This window comes from Ascidiella aspersa, chromosome 8 (assembly GCF_963924565.1).
Source record: "Ascidiella aspersa chromosome 8, kaAscAspe10.2, whole genome shotgun sequence".
In the NCBI taxonomy this organism is placed as follows: domain Eukaryota; kingdom Metazoa; phylum Chordata; class Ascidiacea; order Phlebobranchia; family Ascidiidae; genus Ascidiella; species Ascidiella aspersa.
Genome location: NC_139454.1, coordinates 13557136 through 13582061, shown reverse-complemented (window position 1 = coordinate 13582061; position 24926 = coordinate 13557136). Strand labels below are relative to the sequence as shown.

The 24926-nt window shown below is 33.7% G+C and overlaps 1 protein-coding gene across 3 annotated transcripts in view; it reads right to left on the bottom strand.

The window, feature by feature from the left end:
- Window positions 1-10230: 10230 nt before the first annotated feature.
- LOC146136225 (laminin subunit alpha-5-like) overlaps window positions 10231-24926 on the bottom strand; it is a 37952-nt gene continuing 23256 nt past the window's right edge. For all 3 annotated transcript variants that reach the window (XM_083395030.1, XM_083395032.1, XM_083395031.1), the window contains 13 exons: window positions 24674-24806; window positions 24370-24507; window positions 21143-21270; window positions 20391-20561; window positions 16371-16543; window positions 15245-15370; window positions 14143-14257; window positions 13822-14071; window positions 13426-13594; window positions 13132-13281; window positions 12842-12979; window positions 12639-12764; window positions 10231-10872 (listed from right to left, as the gene is read on the bottom strand). In XM_083395030.1, the coding sequence (XP_083251156.1) occupies window positions 10727-10872; window positions 12639-12764; window positions 12842-12979; window positions 13132-13281; window positions 13426-13594; window positions 13822-14071; window positions 14143-14257; window positions 15245-15370; window positions 16371-16543; window positions 20391-20561; window positions 21143-21270; window positions 24370-24507; window positions 24674-24806 (1963 nt within the window). In that variant the 3' untranslated portion in view covers window positions 10231-10726. The remainder of the gene's footprint in view (window positions 10873-12638; window positions 12765-12841; window positions 12980-13131; window positions 13282-13425; window positions 13595-13821; window positions 14072-14142; window positions 14258-15244; window positions 15371-16370; window positions 16544-20390; window positions 20562-21142; window positions 21271-24369; window positions 24508-24673; window positions 24807-24926) is intronic.

Below are 24926 nucleotides of genomic sequence, written 5' to 3'. Positions count from 1 at the left end.
TGCTACTTGGGGCACAAATAATATTTGCTTACTTTAAAGGCATTACTCCGAATAGTGTATGTTTGAAGCAGACCTGCGGAGTCCGACATGCGCATTCCCACATTTTTAAACTAATAAGGCGGCGAACTGTAAATTGTAGAAGTTGAAAAGGAAATAGTGTATTGTGGGTGGATGGATAATGACTCCCCTATGAGTGGATTGATAAATAATTACTTTACTTGAGTTACGTAAATGTGTAAAATACAGACTGTTTGTCAAGTAACATTAAACACTTGTTAGTTTGCCTTAAATTGGAAATACTTTCATTTTAAAAGCATACGTCACGTATTCGGTACATAAAAGCAGGGATTTTTTTTTAGAAATCTGGCTCGGTTTCGAGCAATTTAAAAGTTCCGGTTCGACCATTGTTGTTTCAAAACCGGTTCATAGAGTTCCGGTTTGTATACAATATAGCCTAGTTGAGTTAAATCTAAAAATGTGGGTCAATAAATGTACTATAGAGAATAATCTTTGAATTGTAAGTCATTTAAGCTAAGTTACGTGACGTATTAAAAAAACAGCAACTCATTATTGAAATATCTAAAAAATAAAAAATCAACGTTTTATTTAATCAATATTCATATTTTTGTCATAAAATTTCGAACATGTCGTAACTTAACTCTGTAAAATGCAAGTTGTGGCGTCATGCTGGAGTGAACCGCCTTTGTTTACAGGTTCGGGTTTGGTTAATAAGGTTCATGTTCTTCTAAATTGTTCGGTTCAGTTCCGATTCGAAGTTAGTGTGACGTCACAATGGTGGGATGATATGACGTCATAACTGGCAGGCAACACTAACACTTTATAATGGCCACAGTATGTTCGGTAGAGAAATTCGCCCGTATATGCGACTCTGCGAACGCCCGTATATGCGACCGCCGACCTAGCCAAACATGAGTAACTTACTACACCACTTGATTAGTGTTACGATCAGTGTTCCCTTAAGAAAATTTTCTACTGCGCAAATATATTTTGTAGTGCGCAAGAATATTATAAGGCTGCGTTGGCAGGGGCCCGCGGCAGATCAATGTCTATGGGGGCGAATCGTGAAAGTTTTAAAGATGACTTCACAAAGCGTGAAGTCGTGCAACAATTATTCTCAATAAACTTGTATATGCAACTGCAATTGTGTTTAAACATGTTCAAGGATATGGCAACAAAGCAAAAATTGACAAATGTCCAATTTTTAAATAATAGGATTCGTGATGCAAAATAATACCATAGCGTTGTCTGCTGCGGTCAGCTGTGGTTCTTTCGGACTCCAGCCATAAGACCAAGATAAGAACAACACCAACGTCAGAATAAAACACAATTCGGAATAAGACCAAAATAGCACTAATACCTATGGTATTAGTACCGTCTAAATCGTAATAAGTCCTAAATCCGTCGGAATAAGACCTAAAAGGTCAAAATCAGGCCTAAACAACACTTTAACTAACCCCAAACCCCACCCCTAAGTACATCACTAACTCCCCTAAAAGTTTCAACACTAACCCATTTTCTAACCCCACCCATTACCCACCAATAACCCCAAACAGGACAAAAAATCCGGTGCCGAAACAGCGGCGCCCTGACGGCGCCGGTCAGACTAGGGCGTCCAAACGTAGTCACCAAAACGGCCGATGCGAGACCGATGGCCCCCGATCGTCCCATACAGGTTCGGGCGTTATTCTGGCCATTTAGGCCTTCTTTCGATGAATTTAGGCCTTATTCCGATGAACTTAGGTCTTATTCCGATGAATTTAGGCCTTATTCCGTTGAATTTAGGCCTTATTCCGTTGAATTTAGGCCTTATTCCGCTGAATTTAGGCCTTATTCCGATGAATTTAGAACTAATTCTGATGAATTTAGGCCTTATTCCGACATATTTAGGTCTTATTCCGATGAATTTAGAACTAATTCTGATGAATTTAGGCCTTATTCCGACAGATTTAGGTCTTAGTCAGACGATTTTGATCGTATGCTGTACTGGATATTACTGCGTATTTGGCTTTATTATGTCTTTTGTCTTAATACTATGGTTTTATAGTTTTTTGGGCTTTATGTGTTGTTGCTTTTTAGGTCTTATTGTGTGTTCCCGGTTCTTTCATGACACTTCTCTCAATTTTTAAATTACTGTAGTTGGTTTTTGCCAAATAAGGTTGCTGAAATGAGGAAAACTCTATGCAGAGTTAATCCTAACATTGGATAGGTTATTCAAATCCTTACACAAGGTTCGGCAACCTTTGTGTAGTAGTCGCGGGCCAAAACCAAACTCAGAAAGGTCTCTACGGGCCGCACAACATATGTTAAATGAGATTTTGTGTTATTACAACTTTATAACAATTGTGAATCAGGTGGGCCTCGGATTTTTTTGCACTTTAAAAACGTGTTTATAATTACTTTTAAGGAGGCAGTAAAGTCTCGGCGCAAATTCGCTAAAAAAGCGTATACTTGGTTTAAAATTCGAGTCCACACGTCGCCATCCCCCTACTACTATTAAAAAATGTAGCCTAATAAAACTACTTTGAGAAAACGCGATAAATCTTATAGTTAATCTATTTTAGTGTTTGTTAACCATTTGGGGCAGACCTGGCGAGCGAAGCGAGCGCGATTTTTTTGGTATACCGGTATTTCTTTTTTTTCTTGTTTTTGTTACATTTAAAAAAAAATGGTTAAAAAATATTTGTCGATTATGTTTGAATACGTTTTTCGTTTTTCCGCGACGCACTTGGCAGCTTTCCACGGCGCAACAGTAAAGAAGCGCTGATCTAGTTCAAAAAGAGCATCAAAACGTGATGTAACACACTGGAAGTATAAAGATCATTAGCGCGAAGCGCGAAATTTTTTTGCATTTACACACTTAAAATAGTCAAAAAGTATTTAAAATGGACTCGTGTCTAATTTGTCAAAGAGGCGGCGGGCCGGATGAAGTATATTGGCAGACTGGTTCTGATACAGATTTGCATTAACAACAAAAAAGCTTTTAATTGTACTTAGATATAAGTTAGTTATTATATAGTCGAGTCTCTGCAAATCTGAAAAACGCCGCTTTGCGCGAGTGCGCGAAACGAATTTTACCATTTTTTTGAAATATTCATTATATTGCGCCATAAGCTCGTACAGCACTACAAAGCTTAAAAATATGTCTTATTTTGGCGAAAATAGGCCATACTACCTAGGGAACCGCGAAAATAAGCTGCCTATTAAGTAAAAAAAATGTACATAATTTTTAGTTTAGGGGGGCCATGGACATATCGCCCCCCCCCCTAGATCCGCCCCTGTATGATGTTACGTTTAAGTGGTGTGACGTAACAATGAACAGTAATTGCAAACAGTGAACAGTATTTGCACTCCTGAGTTACTCTCTGCGATTGTGAATATTTGAGATATTTAATAAACAGTAGTAAAATTTAAACAAATTATGGTTTTAACAAATATTGTTGTCAATATTGCGCATTTATTGGCGATATATTTTATCACCCGATCCGTTAGAAATTAGTGCTAAGAAAAAAGCTCTAAATTGCGATCCAAGGGCAGAAACTCGGGTGGGCATAAGTTTCTCAGGGTATATAGAATTGTTATACATTGATGTATTGGGACCTAAAGCGTTTACGTAATTATTAAATCAACACACAATATTTGAGTTAGAGAAAAAATTTTTGCCGCAAGTAAAACGAAATTAAAATTGTTACGTTTGAGTTTGATGTTTTTACATTTCCTTGGTAGTTGCCGCCAAAAGTTACAAAATCAAAGCAAAAGTTAAACAGACACAAAAACAACAAATCAAATTTATTTTTCAGATTAAGGCCTTGAATACTTTGCGGTTACTTAACTTTTGCCAGTAAGGAATGATAATTTTTAACGAGATCGTGAAATTGTTTACACGAAATATCATTAAAATTATGAAAAAAAATTATTTAAAAAAAATTACCGTCAAGACAGTATGTTTTGGAAATAAGTGCAACGTCTCGTCTAAAAGTCTTGTTGAAAGTATAATCAACTAACTCGAGATATGCGAAAAAAGAGGACATTTGGGCATTTTTGAGTATCCTTGGAGGACCATGTGCGCACTTTTTTTAACGCGGACCCCTAAAAAATTTTTTTGTCTCGCGTGGACCACCACGGTAGGCAAAAATTTCAAAAATGTCGTCATAAATTTACGTCACAATACAAATAGACTTCATAAATCTGCTGAAATCTGCCGGTCCAAAAATGTAAAAGTAAAATGGACTCTTAATGCATTTAGTGCAAAACCGTTTTTTTTCTTCGATAAATATATTACCGGTACTTCTTAAATATACACTAATATTTTAATTGGGTTTCATGGACCCCCTAAAACTAGTTCACGGACCCCCAAGGAGTTCATGGACCCCAGTTTAAGAACCCCTGGTTTAAGACCTCAAATTCTAAAAGTTAGAAATTTTTATCCTTCGTAAGCACTAATTGCCGTCGACCTATTTTTCTTAGAACTGCACGGATCGGGTGATTTTATACAGTTACGGTTAAATCCATTTAAGCATGACATATATAAAATAACATAAAAGCAGATTTTGTCATTTTTCCCTGACGCAGATTTCAACACTAAATTCCTTGACATGTCAGGAAAAGCCTGAGTTATGGCAACCCTAGCCTTCTATAGAATCTATAGGCCTACAATTTTATTAACAGAATTTACCACGAATTCGTGGGTTATCGCATTAGGTTTGGATTGAACTTCGTTTTTCCTGCTTTAGATAATTGCTTACGGTATCTGTGATGTTGAAAAATGCATCAAATTATATTTGGTGTGTCTTTTTTCGAATGTGTTTTACAATTATCTTATTTCCTTTTTTGATAATATGCAGGGGTTCCCAACCCTTTTCCAATCTCGTACCACTTGGACGTCCTGTACTGCCACACGTACCACTTCTTGTAGAACAGTGGTAGCCTACTTATCCTTTTTTCTACCATACCCATCTTTAGTAATTGTCGCCCCCGTTAGATATTAAATAATAATAATGAAATAACTTCGGTATTTTTAAATACATATCAATCAGATAGCATAAAAATTGAAAAGTTAACTCTTTGTGGCGTGAAGCGCGAAAAATGCGTTTATATGGTTTGTATTGGCTAAGCTTTATTTTGGGAGACACACAAAAGCTGCTCGATCGTGCTCGATATATTGCATTTACATCGAGCTGATTTTGACAGACATGTTATAAAAAATAAAACATCGTTAATCGTGTTTTAAAAGGTGTGATGACACACAATGCAAAGGCTATATACTGCAAATGACATTACAAATTGGCGCAATAAAGTATGAGTTCCCCCCAATTAGTGATGCGCAAAAAAAAGCAGGTCGTAGTTTGCGCAAAGCGCAAAGTTTTTTTCGTAGTTTTGTTGTTTAATTTGGCAAACACACTTTGTGGAGAGGGTGGCATGGTGCACAACTTAGATCTTCTTCAACCATGTCATACTGTTCTGACTAAACACAGCCCCAATTGACCGTAATAAGTAGCAAATATTGTCCAAAAATTCGAGAAACTGTAGGCTACATAAGTATAGCCTCAAAGTTCGCAAAATTATGAACCGTTTTTCTTTAGTTAGGCTACTTGTCTAAACATGTGTAATTTTGATGTTATGCATATAGGACAACATACAAGCAGATTTATTAACTAACGCAACATGGAACTGATAAAATCATTATAAAAATTTAAATATTGGAGTAGAGCTTTCGCCATGTTTGTTTTTGCTGGAGTCGGACTCGGGACTCGAGTAAGACCTTGTAAAACTACTCGAGTCCCGAGTCCAACATGCGCAGTACCAAATTTTAAAACTGATATGGCCGCCAAATGGAAATTGTAAAGGCGAAATGACATATGGTGGAATATTTTCCAACCATGTATTGTGAGTGAATGAATTATACGACACACCCAGGGGCGCCCGCAGAAAATTGTCCAGGGGGGGGGGGCAATCAGGGGCGTAACCAGAAAATCAAAAAGGGGTCTTTCAACTTAGGGAATTCCCCAATTTTTCGTCTGACGTTAATGAATAATGACGTCATAAAACAGTGACAGTATGACGTCGTACAATGGTGATTGCAAGACGTCATAAAAAAAACTAATCGGAAACAGCCATAATACGTCCAACAAAAGCGACCACGTGCGTCGTCGACAATACTGTCAGGCGCCAGCTGCGAAACCACAGTGTGCAATCGTGAATTTCAGGCACAAAAAATAAACCAAGACCGTGAAATATGTGTGATTAATTGTGGTAGAATCATACATAATTCGACTATCAGCAGCGCAGTTTTCAAGTTCCATTAAGCGCTAAATTACAAGCACGCCTTTCGCCACCTGCAATACTAAGCGAAGATCGTTTTTACCGGTTGTTATTATGCCACGATTAGTGCAACATCTGCGCCGAGCTGTGTGCCAACTCAGCTAAATTACAAGCTGCGGTTGAGGGGAAATAAGTTGTGTCCATTGTACACTTAGCACGTGGTCTTAGAGTATGCTTAAAGAGCATAATGTTGCGTTAACTATCATAACTTAAAAATGTACTTTGAAACTAGCAAGACAGTTCGCATTATACCTCCTTTAAAAAATCTGCTTCAGTAAACAAATGTCGATGTTACACCAACATCGGATATTAGCGCAGAGACCGAACAACGAGGAACATACTGCGTATAATACACACTTGCTAATCAATCAACCTAAACAAATAACGAAAGAAAAAACTATCCAGGGTTTACGCTCGACCAAACAAAAGACGAAAAACAGCGTTTTTCGCTCGATTTTGGTTTCGCATTAGATTAACGCGTGACCTAATTACTTAAAAAGCAAGCCGCTTCGCACATGATGGACACACCTATAAGTGGATTGCTGAATATCCACGTTATTTTAGTAACGTAAATTGGAGAAATACAGGCTGTAGAGTCCGACTCCGCAGCCCTGGTTAGAATTCTTCCAGTTCCATAGAGATATGGGCAGTCTACCATAGCACTCTCTTATAACATTTTATTAACTCTAAAAAATATAATTGTTGAGCACTTGGCAAGAATCTACTATGGCTGTTGTGTCGGAATTAACACCTTTTTAAATTGAAAGTTTAAACTAAACGCATTAGGTCTAGGCCTATATGTTTTTGTGACTGGTGCCAGTTTATACGATGTTATTGTGCTGCCAAACAGCTGTTGGGAGTACACAGCTTACAACTTGTTTGCCAAAATTTATTTTTAAGCGCCCTTCCTAAATGTATTACGACTCGATTTTTATGTGGCCCGAAAAAAAAAATTTTTTTTTGGACACATGTTGTTTTTGTCCGAATTATTATGTGGCCCGAAAAAAAAAAATTTTTTTTAGACACATGTTGTTTTTGTCCGAATTATTTTTTTTTTTTTTTTTTTTTTTTTTTTTTTGGGTGGTTTTTAGGGGGGCAAAACTGTCATTTTTTGTTAATTTTGGTTTTAAGCACTTTTCAGAGATAAAAAAATGTAAAAAAAATCTGATATATTTATGGATGATGGATACATGACATATACAATGCTAAGTAACAAAATTTTAAACCTTACCCCTGAACTTTTCATCTGGGGGGTCAAAATGCACAACACTTTAGGAAATTTTAATGATATATTTACACTAGAAGGAAATGACATAAACATCTGAAAATTTCACAAATGTTAGAGAACCATTTAAAGCTGATGTTAAAATAAACATTTTACCTCTTGAAAAAAAGGGGAGTAATTTAGGGGGGTAAAATTAAAATTCGGCCGTTTTTGTGTTTAGAGGTGTCTAAAAAACTAAAGAAAACATTGTTAAATAGTTTTCAATTACAAAGACAAATTATAGATTGCTCCTCAGGCCAATTTTGAACTTCAATTTAAAATAATTAACCTATGGGGGAAAACAACTAAACAAAAATATAGAAATTAAAGTGATTTCATTCATAGAATAAAAACTGGAAACAGAGTGGTGTACACTGCCTCCACAATTTTTCATTTCAATCTGCGGCGGTAAAATATGTTGTTTTGTAAAAGCAATAAGTTAATTTACTAAGAGAAGCCTCTTTTTAAAAGGCAAGTCGCACGCGCTTAGTTTCCCTGAGACAAGCCACTTCGCACAATGAATGTTGCACGCGCTGGACAAAAAAAGCACAGTAGGCAGCCAGACGCTTCGCGGCCAGAATAAAGCAAGTGATATGAACAAATTCAGCATTAAAGGTTTTCTGCCGCTAGGTTAGAGTATATAGCTGTAAAGAACTAAATCGATTACGTCACACTATTGACTTTTGTCCCCAATGAGAGGCGTACAGGGGTGCAAGAAAAAATTGTCAAATATTTTTTAATTATAAAGACAAGTTATAGGTTTGCTTCGCAGCCAAATTTATATTAAGACCACTGACAATCATTCTTGTAAAAGTGCACCATGTCCAACCTATACCACGCAACTTCGGGCCACATCCGCTTTTGCCTGCTAAAGCACCGAAACTGGAAGCACAACATTGGGAGTATATGGACACTGACAAATAAGACCCGTTGAAAGAATATAGAATAACTAAGGAATGACACCCTGGTAAAGTATAGTAGAACTGCGCTGTACCCCCCTGGTATAATATAGTAGAACCGCACCATACCCCCTGATATAATATAGTAGAACCGCGCTATACCCCCTGGAAAAATATGCAAAAACCGCACACCCTGTCTAGTTTTTTTTTTTTTTTATTTATTTATTTTTTTTTCAGTCAATTTTTATGGCTCACTTTTGACAAGGAAAAAAACATAGTTGGAACATGAAATTTTCACAACTGTTAAATACCCTCCCAAAGTTGTTTCTAATAAAAAAAAAATTGCCTAGGTTCTAAGGGGTGGTTTTTAGGGGGGTTAAACTGTCATTTTTTGTTAATTTTGGTTTTGGGCACTTTTCAGAGATGAAAAAATGTAAAAAAAATCTGATATATTTATGGATGATGGATACATGACATATACAATGCTAAGTAACAAAATTTTAAACATTAGCCCTGAACTGTTTATCCGGGGGGTCAAACAGCACAACACTTTAGGAAATTTCAATGATATATTTACACTAGAAGGAAATGACATAAAAATCTGAAAAATTCACAAATGTTAGAGAACCATTTAAAGCTGATGTTAAAATAAACATTTTACCTCTTGAAAATAGGGGAGTATTTTAGGGGGGCAAAATTAAAATTCGGCCATTTTTGTGTTTAGAGGTGTCTAAAAAACTAAAGAAAACATTGTTAAATAGTTTTCAATTATAAAGACAAATTGTAGGTTGCTTCACAGCAAAATTTTGACCTTCAACTCAAAATAATTAACCCATGGGGGAAAATAATTAACCAAAAATATAGAAATTAAAGTGATTTTTTGATGGAAAAAAAATTGCAAACAAAGTGGTGTACACTGCCTGGCAGATTTTTTATTTAAACTTGCGGCGGTAAAATATGTTGTTTTGTAAGAGCAATAAGTTAATTACTAAGACGAGACACTTTGCACAATGGATGTTGCACGCGCTGGACAAAAAAAGCACTGCAGGGAGCCAGCCACTTCGCGGCCAGAATAAGGCAAGCGATATGAACAAATTCTGTATTGAAGGTTTTATGCCGCTAGATTAGAGTAGATAGCTGTAACGAACTAAATCGAACACATCACACTATTGATTTTTGTCCCCAATTAGAGGCGTATAGGGGTGCAAGAAAAAATTGTCAAATATTTTTCAATTATAAAGACAAGTTATAGGTTTGCTTCGCAGCCAAATTTATATTAAGACCACTGGCAATCAATCTTGTAAAAGTGCACCATGTCCAACCTGTAACACGCAACTTCGGGCCACATCCGCTTTTGCCTGCTAAAGCACCGAAACTGGAAGCACAACATTGGGAGTATATGGACACTGACAAATAAGACCCGTTGAAAGAATATAGAATAACCAAGGAATAACACCCTGGTAAAGTATAGTGGAACTGCGCTATACCCCCCCTGGTATAATATAGTAGAACCGCGCTATAACCCCCTAGCAAAATATACAAAAATCGCACACCCTGTCTAGTTTATTATTACTTTTTTTTTATTTGCTCAGGAGTCTGACTGAGAATAGTAAATTTTGTTGCCTTTTTTCTCACGTCTCAATTTTTAACCCTCCACGTAAATATTCTATTTAACCTGATCAACATGTAGGGTATTTTGTCTCTTTATATATAATATGTACAAGACAAGATATTATATTTTATTGAATTTCTTAATTACAGTTTTCGCTTATACAAAAGAGAGATGATTTGATTGAAGAAATACAATTATTTCACATTGAAGTAAACAGTTCAATATTTTTTTAATGATTAACCGTAAACAAAGACTTCAATAGGTGTACAATGTATATCTTACGGTGGTTATTATGTTTAATTATGATATACCAAACATTGAACTGATTTATTCACCTGCAGTTGTATAATATTGTACAAACATTTGCTTGTACTGTAATAACAAAAATTTTAATTGGAAGATGAAAATACCCTTTGGTAAGCATTTTAAGATCTGCAAATATGATTCATTGTTGCAAATATTTACACCAATAAAAATTTTAGTGAGTTTATAGTTAAGCAGTGATTCATTTGGAAATTAAACAATTTTATTGTTACAAGCAAAAAAGATGAATTTTACAATTCCAAAATAATAATTTTATTGAATAACATTCATTATTAATACAAATTTATTTTAGGCCAATGGACATGAATTAGTGGTAATATCTCCATGGACAGAAAATGCAGTCATTGGGTTGATAGGGTTATTATCAAACCTGAGCATGCGGATACAGCCAGTAAACTGCACATTCGTCAACAAACCATCGACTGTCTCCCACTCTGAAAGAGTATTAAAAACACTCTTTGAGTATTACTATGTATAGCAGTGTGTTTAAACCTTTTTGTGCCACGGAACACTATATTAGGCATTAAAATAATCTTTATTTACTTTCAGTTTCTCTTTGTGTGATATCTCAGCCTGTTACGATGCTTACAAAATATATTCGTGCTGTATTGTACCTAATGAGCAACACACACATGCAATTACAACCCTATTATAGCTATCTTTATAATATATACCACAATAAATGAAGCAATTCACAATAGAACATTCATCCTGGTGAATAATTTATAATAACCATAATAAGGAACCAAATTTTATAATAGTCCGAACACAAAACGTTTATCATAAAATTACAAGAAGCCAAGATGGAACTTAATCAAATATTTTGAAAGAAGTTAGGGCCTAATTGGACCTGAACCTATCAAAAAGCGGCTCACTCCAGCATGATGCCACAACTATTATTTTAAAGAGTCCAGTTATACCGTATTTAAATGTAGTGAGGTTTGCAAAATATATCAAAAATTTGTGTTTGGTAAAAGATCTATGAAAAAGTGCTTAAAATAAACGTTAATAAAAATGTTTTAGCAAAGATATTAAACCATATAAATATTTATCATAGATATTCTTTAAAAGGGTATTAGAGAAATAACTCGTGTAACTCCTGTAAAAGTGTGAAATACGCAACAACAGCGAGAAAATATAATAAAAACGCAGCATGCCTATTAAATATACGTTGCCCTTTTATTGATTAGATATTTTATTAAAACATTTAGGTCATTATTTTCTTCAAATTTACCACTTCATCGAATTTTAGATTAAATAAAGTTACAATACATTAGTTATAAATAGGGTTGGCAAGCCTGTCAATTGACCCGTCAAATACGGTCAAAAATACGGTCAATTGACGGCACTTTATTTAACCGGTCAAATACTAGTATTGGATTCAAATGTTGTAAATTTTTAAAGGGTTTTTTGTGATTTGAGTTTTCAATAATCTTGATTGTAACTTTTTTAAAGAATTCAAATATAAAATGGTAGGGTTTACCTGGTGCAAACACATGATCTGTGGTAAGTAGTAATGGCAAACATTACTACAATACTGTTAAAGTATTGCTTGCAAGATGGGCATGGTTTTGATAAAATTCTCATTGATCGTCAAAAAAATAATTGTTTTTGTTTTACAAACCAGTCAAAACGTTCCTATATTTATTTAAAGTTAAAATCAAGGTGTATTTTAACTTCAACTGCATTTTGATAGTACGTATAGTATTTGACCTATTTGACCTATTTGACCAGTATTTGAACAGTCAATTGACCGGATTTTATTTGACTGGTCAAATACCCAACCCTAGTTATAAATAAATAAATTTATGAAATGTGTAAGTTTAGGCAAGTACCAGAACTTTATAAACCAGTTTTGAAACAAATTTTATTAAACTGGAAGTGAACCTGTGAGTTTAAATTCTCTGAATACCGGAACTGAACCAGGTTCTAAAAAATCTGGTTCCCTGAACTGGAAAAGTTATTCGATCCCTGATAAATACTTTGATAAAACAAAATTACTCTATACGTCCAATGTGTTAAACCAGTCATTATTGACTGGTGTTCCATAGAACATTATCCAAATTGACAAATTTCCCACAGAACACCTGACATCTCTTCACGGAACACTCGTGTTGCATGATATTACAGAAAAGGCTTTTTTAGTCTTAAGCAATATTTTAGCAATACAATTTGCTATGGATGGTCTTAACTACTTTACCTGGAACTCCACCAATATACAAATGACCATCAGTGTTGCAATAATGATTTTGAAGATCTCCTTCTTCAACTGGTATTACCAGGTTTTCATCCACAATCAAAGCCAACACATTTTTAGCCTTATGTACTAAACATAAAGATTTATATCAATTTTGTTTTTAGTATGTAACTCACTTAATACAACATTGTTTGTACACAACTTACTTCTTACAGTGTGCCAAGCACCATCACACAAACTGCTGCCATAGGTATAAGCACTGTATCTAGTAAATAGGGTTTCACCACTTTGCCTTAATCGTACTGTCAGATCACCATCAATTATGGCAACATTGAAGAAATCTCCTATAACGATGAAACAAAGTAGTTACAAAAATATATTTGTGATTGTTTTTAAGATTACAATATATCTACATGATATATCATTTAATAAAAACATTAATTTCATCATGCTTTCAACAATACACATCAATGAAATACATAGCATTAAATGAAACCTGTTGTTCCTGCTATTGCAATAATGAGGCCATCTCTCATTCTTGGTTTAATTTGCATTGTAATTTCTTGGACAGTGCCAAGTGTGTAAGATCTCATTCCAATCATGTAAGCACTTGGGTATCCTTCCTCTTGATATGGTATGTACATACCTTAAAACGCAATTATGTAAGTATTTATTACAACCCAACAATTTAACACAATAAATTAATGCGACAATGTGTTATGATTTTCCATTTAAAAACTACACTGGTATAAAATTTTTGCATAGTTTGACAAATAATTTAATATTAAACCTGGTTCAATTCCACCATCAAAGCAGGGAGAAACATTAATTCGTAACCCAGAACCCGTTCCAAGAGAGTCTGCAAGCTGGTTATTTACCCGAAAGTTCCTGATACAGCCAGCAAAGTCTGCCAGATGCTTGCGATTTATGTGATTGGCCACGATCAATTTTGGAACAGCCTTAATTTGGAATCACAGATTTATATGTAGTTTTAGGGATTAATGTTATTGGAATTAATAAAACTATTTTTTTGTACCAGGTAGAACATTTTTTATTTGATAAATTCTTATAGCAGTCTTGCAATCTGGTGTTATGAGTCAAGATAAATCTAAACATGTTTTTTGTTTGTTACAGAAGGCTTTCATATCACAATAAAATATAAAATAATAATTAAAAATATACACACATGCAAACCCCCAACATAAAATGGCATATTGACTGGGAAGGTTTGCGATTCAGCAAACATTAAGCCCATGCCTTCTATGCTTCCATCCAGCATCAACTGTGTTTTATTTCCCTTCCTTTCAATTATTACTTCATGCCATTCTCCATCATCATATCGATTAATCGACTTTAAGCGAGAGCGCTCTTCATCAAACAACACACTAAATGTCAATTTACCTTTAACCAGGTACAGTGAGATGTGTTCATTGCATCTACAAGTATTAAACATTTAACTGTTTTTTTTATATTGTAAAATTTGAATTGCACACTTAAACATGCATACCTCCCATCAGACATGAAGAACAACAATCCTTTTTTTTCTGTTGTCCTCATACTAAGAGAAAATCTCCAATTGTGTGGATTAAATAGCTTAACATAATACTTTGAGTATCCATCACCTATATATGATAAAACTCATTTAAGGGGTTAACCGATGTTACTTTTAAAAGCTACCTTACACAAGTAGTCCTATGAAAATTGTTCTTTTCTGACTTTCGGTATACAAATGTAAAAAAACAATTAAAAATATTTTGAAATACAAATGTCCCGAAAAATACGCAAACACCAACCCCTTCTTAACTGTACTTTACTTTAACCTGAGAGATGCTATGTTTCTTGCTTCAAAACGTTAAGGGTGGCGAAGAGTTTTAATAAATTTTAAAGTTAGCACATTAAAAAGTTCAGAAAGAATTCCCTTATATGTCATAAAAATATATATTTCGAAAAATATGTATAAAATGCCATAATAGTAGTTAAAAACTAAACTATAAAATTTATAAAACACCTGCAGATTTCAGATGCAAAAAAAACAACTTAGCGAATGGCAACAAGTGAATCAGACAATTTTATCATGCATAGCTTAACTTAGTACATATCTGTAATATTATATACATTGCTACTGCTTTCCTTTTTTGCCTGACTGGCACTTCTTTATGTACACAAAATAAGAATGACAGTTAGTTGTCCTCTCAACTTAAAATACTTTACTTTGAAAAAGACTTGCACCAAAAGAGGTCTAAAAAGTCATATGCATCCTAACAATTAGCATTTTATGGGATATTAAAGCAATCACGATTTTTATTAAATAATTTTTGGCCAGTTTGTTTCTTTACAGCTGTTCTATGTGTTGAAAGACTAACAGGTTTAGACCTAACCAGTGTTAGGACCATCATTATTCGTAATTATCTAGATATAAACAAAACTTTATTTTATATGGGAAAAAACAAAACAACTAAATTTAATTCTAAAAAACCTTAAAACTAGATTAAAAAAGAAAAACAGTCTATCTTTCTGTTCCCAACTTATAATATTTAAAAAATAGTGATGAGTATATGCTACCTTATACTGATTCAATGAAATAAGTTTATGTTATTGCCATACCATACCAACATATCGATATCCAGTGGTGACTGGTCTGTAAGGTAAACTACATTCCTCATAAAATCCTTCACTTTCAATCAATCCAATGGGTACTTCAATAGGCCTTAGGCTGTTGGCACTTCGTGTTTCATCTTAAAGTAATAAATAAAATGAAGTACACAGTTGTACTACCAGAAATAATTAAAGGGGCTGCAAGAAACCAGTGGCACAGAAAGATTTTTTGTAACATCAAAAACTGACTTTAAATATTTAGTCATACAACATGTAACCTGTGGATAAACCCTGATGATGGTCAACTTAATGCACTCAAAGCATTTTTTATAGCCATTATATTACCAGTCACCTAAAACTGAATTTGTTTGGCAAAAGTTGTTCCGTTTAAAGTGTTGAGTCCCATCAGCACTAGCCTATGACTACATAGAAACTATGTAATTTCAGTAGGGCTGTTTAACTTTCAATGTCTAATTGATTTTTTATTAACTTAAGCATTAGCGCAATTTTATTTTGTTAAAACACAGAAAACATTTGTCAACTTTGGATTTGAGTTGGTAAAAAACGGAACTGGTTTGAAATTAGAAAAGAGATTAACAAAACGGAACAAAAGTTTGCTTTGGATTGGATTAACATTGTTTTTTTTTCAGTAAAAAAGAAAGCAGGCATGTCCACTAAGCCACTATATTCCTCACTTAAAAATAAGAATAAAATAAAAAAAATAGTTCAAATTGATATCCTAAATTTTTGAGAAAAAATATATCAGAAAACAAGCTCCATAGCCTTGTTTCACAACTTGGCATCTTGGTGTTCCAATAAGACCAAAAGGTATGTGAAGTTTTTTTTTCTTGTTAGTGAAATTTTTATTATCAGCAGATGTATATGTATACCTGACTTTAGTACAGATAGGGGATGTTATTTGATTGAAATGACTTTGCGGCAAAACCCCGGTCTATTCCAAAGTATCTTTTAAAAATAAAGACATTACTCAACATCTGTTGCAAATATGACACTTGTTTATAGCAACATAACACAGTTCAATTTAAATTAAAAAAATACTTGCATAGATGTGAGAAAATTTTTGAGATGTCCTAATGGTATATGGCCTACTTTCTACCAAACAAGCATATTTGTATGTACCTCCAACTAAAATATGTGCACCTTCCTGCAGAGCACCATATTTGCCATTTAGATCTTCTACAGTTGAAAAGTTGCCAACATTACATCCATTGAAAATAGGATATCCAACACACTGTGTACCTGATTTGCCACATTTAATTTGAGCAATTAAAGAAGCTGGATACAACGGATCACTATAAAATAAATTAAATTGAATTTTAACACAAAAGCTCTATATCAGCAGTTCCCAAACTTTTCTAAAAATTTTGCTGGTGGACCCGTTGCAATTATTTTAATATTCCGCGGCCCTATAAATATTCAAGGGTCAGTTGACCCATGTTTCTTGTAGTACACTAGTGCAGTCACAATTCTTTCTAATGTAACAACTTTTTAACTAATAGAAACGATTCGTTGATGTAGTACAGCATAATAGATGCTTTATAAAAAATATGCTACATGATTGAATAATAAAGCTAAAGACAGTAATGATGACAGATATGTTTAAAACATAGACTAATGTTTAAAAACATTCTCTAAAGCCTAATGATGAAAAACTTAAAGACTTATTCTCCTTGCGGACCCTATGAAACTGCCCAGTTTGGCAACCGCTTCTCTTATGCAGGGATACACCAGACAAAAAAAGAAAAAAGCAAATAAGTTCAGGGTTGTTCCTAAGCAAAAATTTACACTCGCCAGTCGGGCGAGCGGCTATCCATCGCCACTCGCTTGGATGAAATAACACTCGCCAAACATGTTGGCACGCCGTCTGCAAATTTCCGTCCTAGCGCGGCCATTTCTTGGGTTATCGTTATTCTGTCTTGTGTTTTTTATACATAAACATTAGTTTTTATAAAAGTCTGGTCGTTTATTTCCATGCACAGATGAACAAATTTATGACCCATAAAACAATGTTTTTTAGTGAACACTGACAATTTAGTAGCCACGGCCTGCCTGTTTTCCATTTTTCTAAAAATCCTCACGCTCTCTTTTTTCGTATTCTGTTTTTTCTGTGCTTGAATGCATTTAGCGCAGGTTGTTTAACGCAACAAACGAAACGCCACATTTCGCCTAGCACTATAGTTACTGGTTTAACAGCAAATAATGTCAAAATAATTGTAAATTTACAACTATAAACGATTTATTCGAAAAACATGCACAGGAGGTTATGTGCTGCGCGACGCCGTATAGTGGGTCGTTTCAATTTTCCAAGGGCGTCCGCAATGGCTTCCACTTATACCTTAACATAATTGCGATATAAAATATTCACAAACAGTTGTTTTTTAAGCTAAGAGAAAAACACATACTTATGTAGCAAAAACATACTTACGTAGACTAATTGCTAATTCAATTGCTAATTCTTAGCTGTAGTTACACAAGTAGGCTATATTTTCGGTCCCTTAAAAGGCTTAAAACATAAAAAAACACTGCTTATATTATTATAATTCGAACGTATTGTTGCCAAAAAAAAAGCATTCAAACGTATTGTTGCCAAAAACTACACCAATTGCTCTTAATTTCCTAATAGAAAACAATTAAATAAATACATCCTGGGTATATCTCAAGTCCAATAAACTTTTCCAAAGGCGTCAATGACTGGGTTAAACATTTAAAAATTAACCATGTTTAAGTTAAACGATAAACCTTATAACTATTTGCCACTGCAGCAATGACGTCTTTGATTGTTTGCCGGTAAACAAATTTTTTTTTTTTTTTTTTTTTTAATTTTTTTTAAACGGGACAAAGAGTCTTTATTACGAGCTTCGAACGTAACTTTGATTAACCTTATTATTTGTGTAGTGTTGAAGGTATTTGCATCTTAGTGTTTAGGGAAATAACTGGCGCTAAGTAATATTTCGCTTAATAGTCGTGCTTAACACAAGTCGTCCTGCACCAACTAATTAAATTTCTCGCCAACACAAGTCGTCCTACACCAACTAATTAAATTTCTCGCCGTAGCCACTCGCCAGTCGGGCGAGTGCTTAAGGCCAACCCTGAAGTTAGCACAGCTAACTCCGTGCATTTTTACAACAAAAACCTTACTAAATATTTTTTTTTAATTTTGCGTTTTTTAAACTTTGTAAGTAACTTTTTACAGTATTTTTCACAAATATAAAGAGTCCAGACAGTATTATATGTAAAATAGTGTTTTAATTGATAAACATGATATTATACAAAACGTTATACAAAATGTTGTTGGTAGCTATGGTTTCCATTTACTAATGATTTTCTTTGGCAAAGTGATTACTTAAAGCTGTTATTCAACATAGCACAATTATTGATATTTGTGATGTAACAACTCTAGGTAATTCTGAGCAAAATATCCAAAGAATATAAAAAGTGGCTACATTTGACAAAAAAGGCGTCCATTTAATAATACCTTACAGTGTGGATAGGCCTAGCAGGTCACTGCAAAACAAGAAAGATTTTTATCATAAAGAAAAATAGCACCCAACTTGCCAAGGGCACTCAACTTGTTTCACAAATCGTGTCCTACATAATGTTTTATGTAAAATTTAATTAAAAATATTATTGAAGGTAGGAAAAAAATATTAAATTCATCAAATTATTGTTTAGCCTTTAAACAGGGCTCAGCTAGTGGGTTGCAGTCCGTATATGAACATTTCAAGTTTTGAGTATGGCTATGGAAACCAATTAAATATATTGAGTTGAAACTCAAAAGGGAGCTAATGAACAGAACAGTAATTCGCCTTGTGCTTTCAAAAAAGTTGCATTTGTACTTTTAAAAAGTTTGCTAAATCATTTTACCAGCCCCTGCTTTAGAATGTAAAAAATAATTTAGATTATAAACATTTATGTTCATTAACTATAAATAATCGCAATTTTAATTTTTTTCAGCAAATAGGAAGAATCAACCCCTTAGGCTGCCTGTAGGCTGTTTGACCTTTCACATAATCCATTTTGTGATTAAGAGTGGCTCGTTACCCACAAATATAATAGGTATGTTACACCAATAAGATTCAAGCCCTTTCAAGATTGTCTTGAAGTTAGAAAGACCATATTGAAAGTTGAAGTTAGAAAGACCATATATTTACACAGATTTTAAGTTTAATTATGCTTTAGGCTACCATGTGATTTTACACTTTGTAAGATTGTTAAAAAAAATATTGCAGTCTGCGATTCAACCAAATCAACAGCCCACAATTTTGAGTTGCTACCAAGAGGTTGAGAAACACAGATTTAGCTAAAGAACACCTTGGATATCAAAAACTCCATTAATTTAATGTCTATACAATGTTTCTTTTAGTCTAAAAACATGGTCTGTATAGTGACGACCCCTGCTCCCCTCTAAGCCTGTAAAGCTCAGTTGGTAAAGCGGCTGTGTCCCAGTATGGCCGGAGGTTGTGAGTTCAAACCTTATGGCAGGTTAGTATTTTTTTAGCCTGGCCTTACTTGCACTACTTGAATCATGGTGTCAAATAACTAAAGTAATTTCATTAAATATATAAAATAAGTGTTTTCATTAAATTTTGTTTAATAAATTTGGGTTATTTATTTTAGACTGTAAACAATTTGCTTGCTGTTACCTTTTCTTTAGTTGCAATATTGCTTATATAAGGACGAGTTTATCAATTTTAATGATTTAATTTTATATTTTTATGTCAAAGGCTTGACTTGAAAGTTTACTTGTACTAATAATGACTTGAACTTATTTTTAAATGACTTAACTCGAACTTAAATCATTTCAAAATGACTGGTTTATAACACTAGTGATTGTAAATTATATAACAAAAATGATATATTAGATGTAAAAATGTCATTTTTAGTACCAAAACTTGCAATCTACATAGACATGTATATATTTTTTTCGTAAATGCACTCAAAAGCAAAACTTTTTGGAGGGGTGCTATTTTGCTTGTGTGGCAGTACAAAGCCTGTTGCTATTGTCATGGTAAACCAGACCTATACCGATTTGTACAAATAGTGCCAAACTAACGTTATAGCCAAGAATTTCAGAACCCCTGTTTAACACCACGAAAGCAGTCAAAACATTTGAAATGCTTAAGTAAATCGTTTACTAACTTCTGCAGATAAATATCACTGATGCATCCCTGAAACATGGACAGATCATTTCCTCCACCAATATATAGTTTAACATTAGAATGAATATCCAATTGACGTCTTTTTCGCATGCTTATTTCTTCTAAATCTTCTTTCATTAGGTTTTCACTGTTGTCAACGTTTAGCACAAAACTGTGACAAAATAAACATCTGTTTTGGCTTGTTTTAAGCATCACAGAATTATACAACAAAATCTGGAATTAAACATTGGTAATGTCTTTTTGCTGTCGGCTGCCAAACCGTCACCATTAGGGTTTGTCTTCAGTTTGTTTTCTTAAACTTACTAAGTTTCATCTTAACTTAATGTGACAAGGGAACAATGACAAATGCAAACCAGGGTTCACAATGTGACAAAATTAATATCTGATTGACATGTTTACTGTCATAACCAGATTAAACATTTTTTGTTGTGCAACATAGCTATGCCTTCATAACTAAACTAAACATTGGTTTACCAAGGCATCCAAACCAGTGATTTAAACTTTATTAGCAACAATCAATGTGGAATACTAGGGTTGTTAGCAGCAAGCATTGTAATGTGTTCGTGTTCACTATTTTGTGCACAGTTTTAGGTGAAACAATTGCCTTAATAAATTTTCTAAATATTTAATGAAATTAACTGGAAACCCCTCCCAAAACAAGTTCAAGGCAGAACTCGGTAATAGAACAAAATAATATTTGTAATAGATAGTTTAAAATTTAAGAATTCTTACCCAGATGAACTTGTTGAAAATTGAATCATGTGAGATTTGCCATCAGCATAAAATAAGCGAGTTTCCAACTCTAAATTATTTCGTGCCAAAACTACTTTACCATTTCTCAAGAACAGGCTTGCCTGGTTCTACACAATTAAAAACATATAGACAGGTGTTCTTTATTTAATGAAATAGAAGATGACATATTTACCGAAAGCAAACATTTGAAATTATGTTGTTAATTGTGATAACCAAAGGTGTTTTTAATTATTTGATAAAAAAACAATAAAAAAATAAAAATGAAATTTTCAAAAGTATTTATTATGGTAATTAGGTATTCTCAATGTTCATTCAAACAAACAGTTAAATACTTGCTACCTAAAACTGATTTTTTCTCTTTCTTGCTTGACAAAACAAAATGCAAATAGTGCATTACTCTATGTACAATTTTTTTATTGGTAGTTACTCTGTCATATGTAGTGAAAAATCAACATTTATCAACACTGGGTAAAGCGTGTTTAAAAAATATGATTCAGTAACAATAAACAGGGCCAAATCTTTTAGCAAAATATTTATAAAGGAGTTGGTAAAGATTACAAAAACATTATCTTATTCATTCATGTAAAATATATTAAAAAAAAAAACACTGTACCGATCTAACATGGAAACAGTTACAGACGTACCTCAGTGGCAAATTTAACAAATTAAAAACAAGCGAACCATAAAAAACGGTACACAATTAGGATTGTAAAAGTTAGTGTATAATAAATATTGTGTTGAAAAATTTAGAAACGCCTAATGGTTTCAGTGGCTATTTACATGCTACAACAAATCAGTGTGGTACATAAATAACTAAAGTGAATCACCAATCCATTTGAGCTGTACGCTGAACTTGTACATTATTTAAAGGCATTTCTTCTGACGGCACAGATGGTGGGGAAGCTGAAGTACCACTCGATAAAAGACTTGATTTAAGAAATGATGAGACAACAGCTCCAACAAGAACAATCGTAATCACAACACCAATTACAATCAAAACTAATGGAAGCATTGTGCCACTAGCACTATCAGGTTGGATATCTTTTGGGGGAAGGCCAACTAAGGGATCTTCCTCGTAAGCTGCATAAACTGGTTCCTCATCAACATCATCTGCAGTAGGAATATTTGCTACAGGAGTAACAATTGAGGGAATTGTCTCTACAACGTCATCATGGCCATTTAACTCTGGTTTAGTAGAATTCCGGATGGGGGCTGTTGACATGGGATTGTCAAGAGCAGAATGTTTATCATCGGAATTTGGATCAACAACTTTGGGATGTATTTTATTGGTTTCCAATAATGGATTCTGTTTAGAAGTGTAATACTTTAAAAAAGGTTGATTTGTTTGATGAACAACAAACAATCCCAGAACAAACACAGCAAAGCAGAACTTACGGAAAACACTTCAGATTGAAACAACACTATTTAACTCTGCAAACCATGCAAACATTTCAATTCTGCAAACCATGCAAACATTTCACCTTGGATAATCAGGTTTTTTAATAAAGTGCATACACACATTGTCAAAAAAGGTGTGCTGTATTAAAATTACTTTATAAAATGCATTATTTTAAATCTTGTGAACACATATTTTTTATCTTCTTTCAAGCCAGAAAACTTCACCGAGTAAGGGGAAACTTGTATTAATGGTACAAAATCTAGTTTTTGTTAAATATGTTATTAGGACAAGCTGATCCTGTGTGCTTTTAAGCACATGTTGTTTTACTTTTGGCTCAATAAAATCCAATATCCTCTTAATAAGGCTACAACTAAGGGTCATATTTTTTGCAAAGTCTGGTATGCAACCTGCTAAATCATTTAACCGAAAAATTTGCTAAATCCATACAATGCAACCAAAAATCCTTTTTTGCTTGTGCTTTTTAGTGGTAGTGGAATCAAAGTTAAAAACGCCAAAGTATAGACATAACTAGATGGTGTGCAACAAGACTATTTTAAATCAAATAAACCACTTTTTAATTGGGTGTAAAACTAAGGTGCATATGCATATTGGGCAAGTTATGAGCAAAAGGTACTTCAAAATTAAAACAGTAGAGGTATTTTTTCAGCGAGACAAAACTAAGTTTGCAGTGTGCAGTTCTTTAATATATTACAAAGCGTCATGCCCACGAATACTCTTGCTATTTACTATTACAGCATATACTGTTTTCATTAAAATATCACTTAGCGCAGTTGATTATGGTGGCTCAAAAGCTTTTTAAATTTTAACGGGGTTATAGTATTTACATACTTATCAGTGCGAGACCATGCCAGAAGGGTTTATCTAATAGTAGAAGAAACATTGAAAAATGTTTATCAAGACAAGCATTTCAAGATTATGTAATTATTCAGTAGTAACTTTATGAACTTTCTTAATGTATAACTTTTCTAAAACCTATGCTACATTAAATCGCCACAAATCAAATTTCAATAGTAACTCAACTACGAAGAAAAGAATAGTTATATGGTCAAAACCGATGAAATGTGATTATAAAATTATTGGCATTTTGTGCTTACTATAATCTTTTCGGTTCACATTGCCTAAACTTTGCTGCTGTTTTAAAAACTACATTAGGCATAAATATGAAGTATAACACAATTGTCTGGTTACTTGTCCGGTTCGAATGGTGGCTTGACTGATGTGGTAGATTATCGATAAACATATACTTTGTAGTGTGTTGCTAAGTAGTTTGTGCTCTGTTAGTGTGACAAAAGTGAAAAAAGTTGAGAAGCACTGACCGAGTGTGTCACCACAATATTACTGATAATAAAGCACTAAGCAATTATGATCTGGCACTAAAAAAACAAACACACAGCAAGACAATTGAAGTTATCACCATGGTCGGCAACCTACGGACCAGATCTGGTCAAGATAGATATCTATGATTTTGTTTCAAAGATTAAAAAAATGTATTTTTATGGCACACTGACACTTGCTTTGGCCCGTGATACAGGTTTATCAAATTTATCACAGTCCGGCGACACTGGCTTTAGCCTGAGCCTAAGAGAAGGTTGCCGACTCATGGTTTTATCACACAAATATAAAAGGGCACAAAATAACAACCAAAAGGAAATTCAAATAAATGTTAAAAGCGGTTAATAAATTAATGAGTACAATTTCATGCCCAAAAGTATAAAATAATACAAATTTTAGAAGAGTATTATAGAAAACATGCATAAAATGGGCAAACATACATTTACAGCATTACCTCTGCATCCTTGGAAGTTAAAATGTATCCATTTGGATGATCAGATTTAATTACAACTGTACCATCAAGCTCTGCATTAAGCATTCCGGAATCTGACATAATGTAATCTGAGCCTTGAAGTTTTAGGTTTTGAGCATCCTTGAAATGAAAATATTAGTTACAAAACTGTGCACAATTTCACTACGGTCTCTTCGGGATACTAAAGTTTATTATTAAAAAATAGGGACTAGCTCTGGAACAATGTTCATAATTATAATAGATGCAAAATTTGTAAAGGATTTACAGACAATCACCACTAACAAACCTCTTTTTTACAGCCACGTGTAACACCAATATTTTCAGTTGCGTCTTGAATGTCAAAGTTAAGAGCATTGAAGTTTAAACTGTAAAGACAGCCACGATATGATGTGTCAAAATTCTCCAAAACACTGCGGAATCTAAAAATAATAAAAAATATTATAGCTAAAAAGAAGTAACATCTACGCTTAGAGAAATAAGTATGTGATTTGTTCAAATCAAAAAGTTGGGCAAACATACAACAAGAGTCCCATTAAATT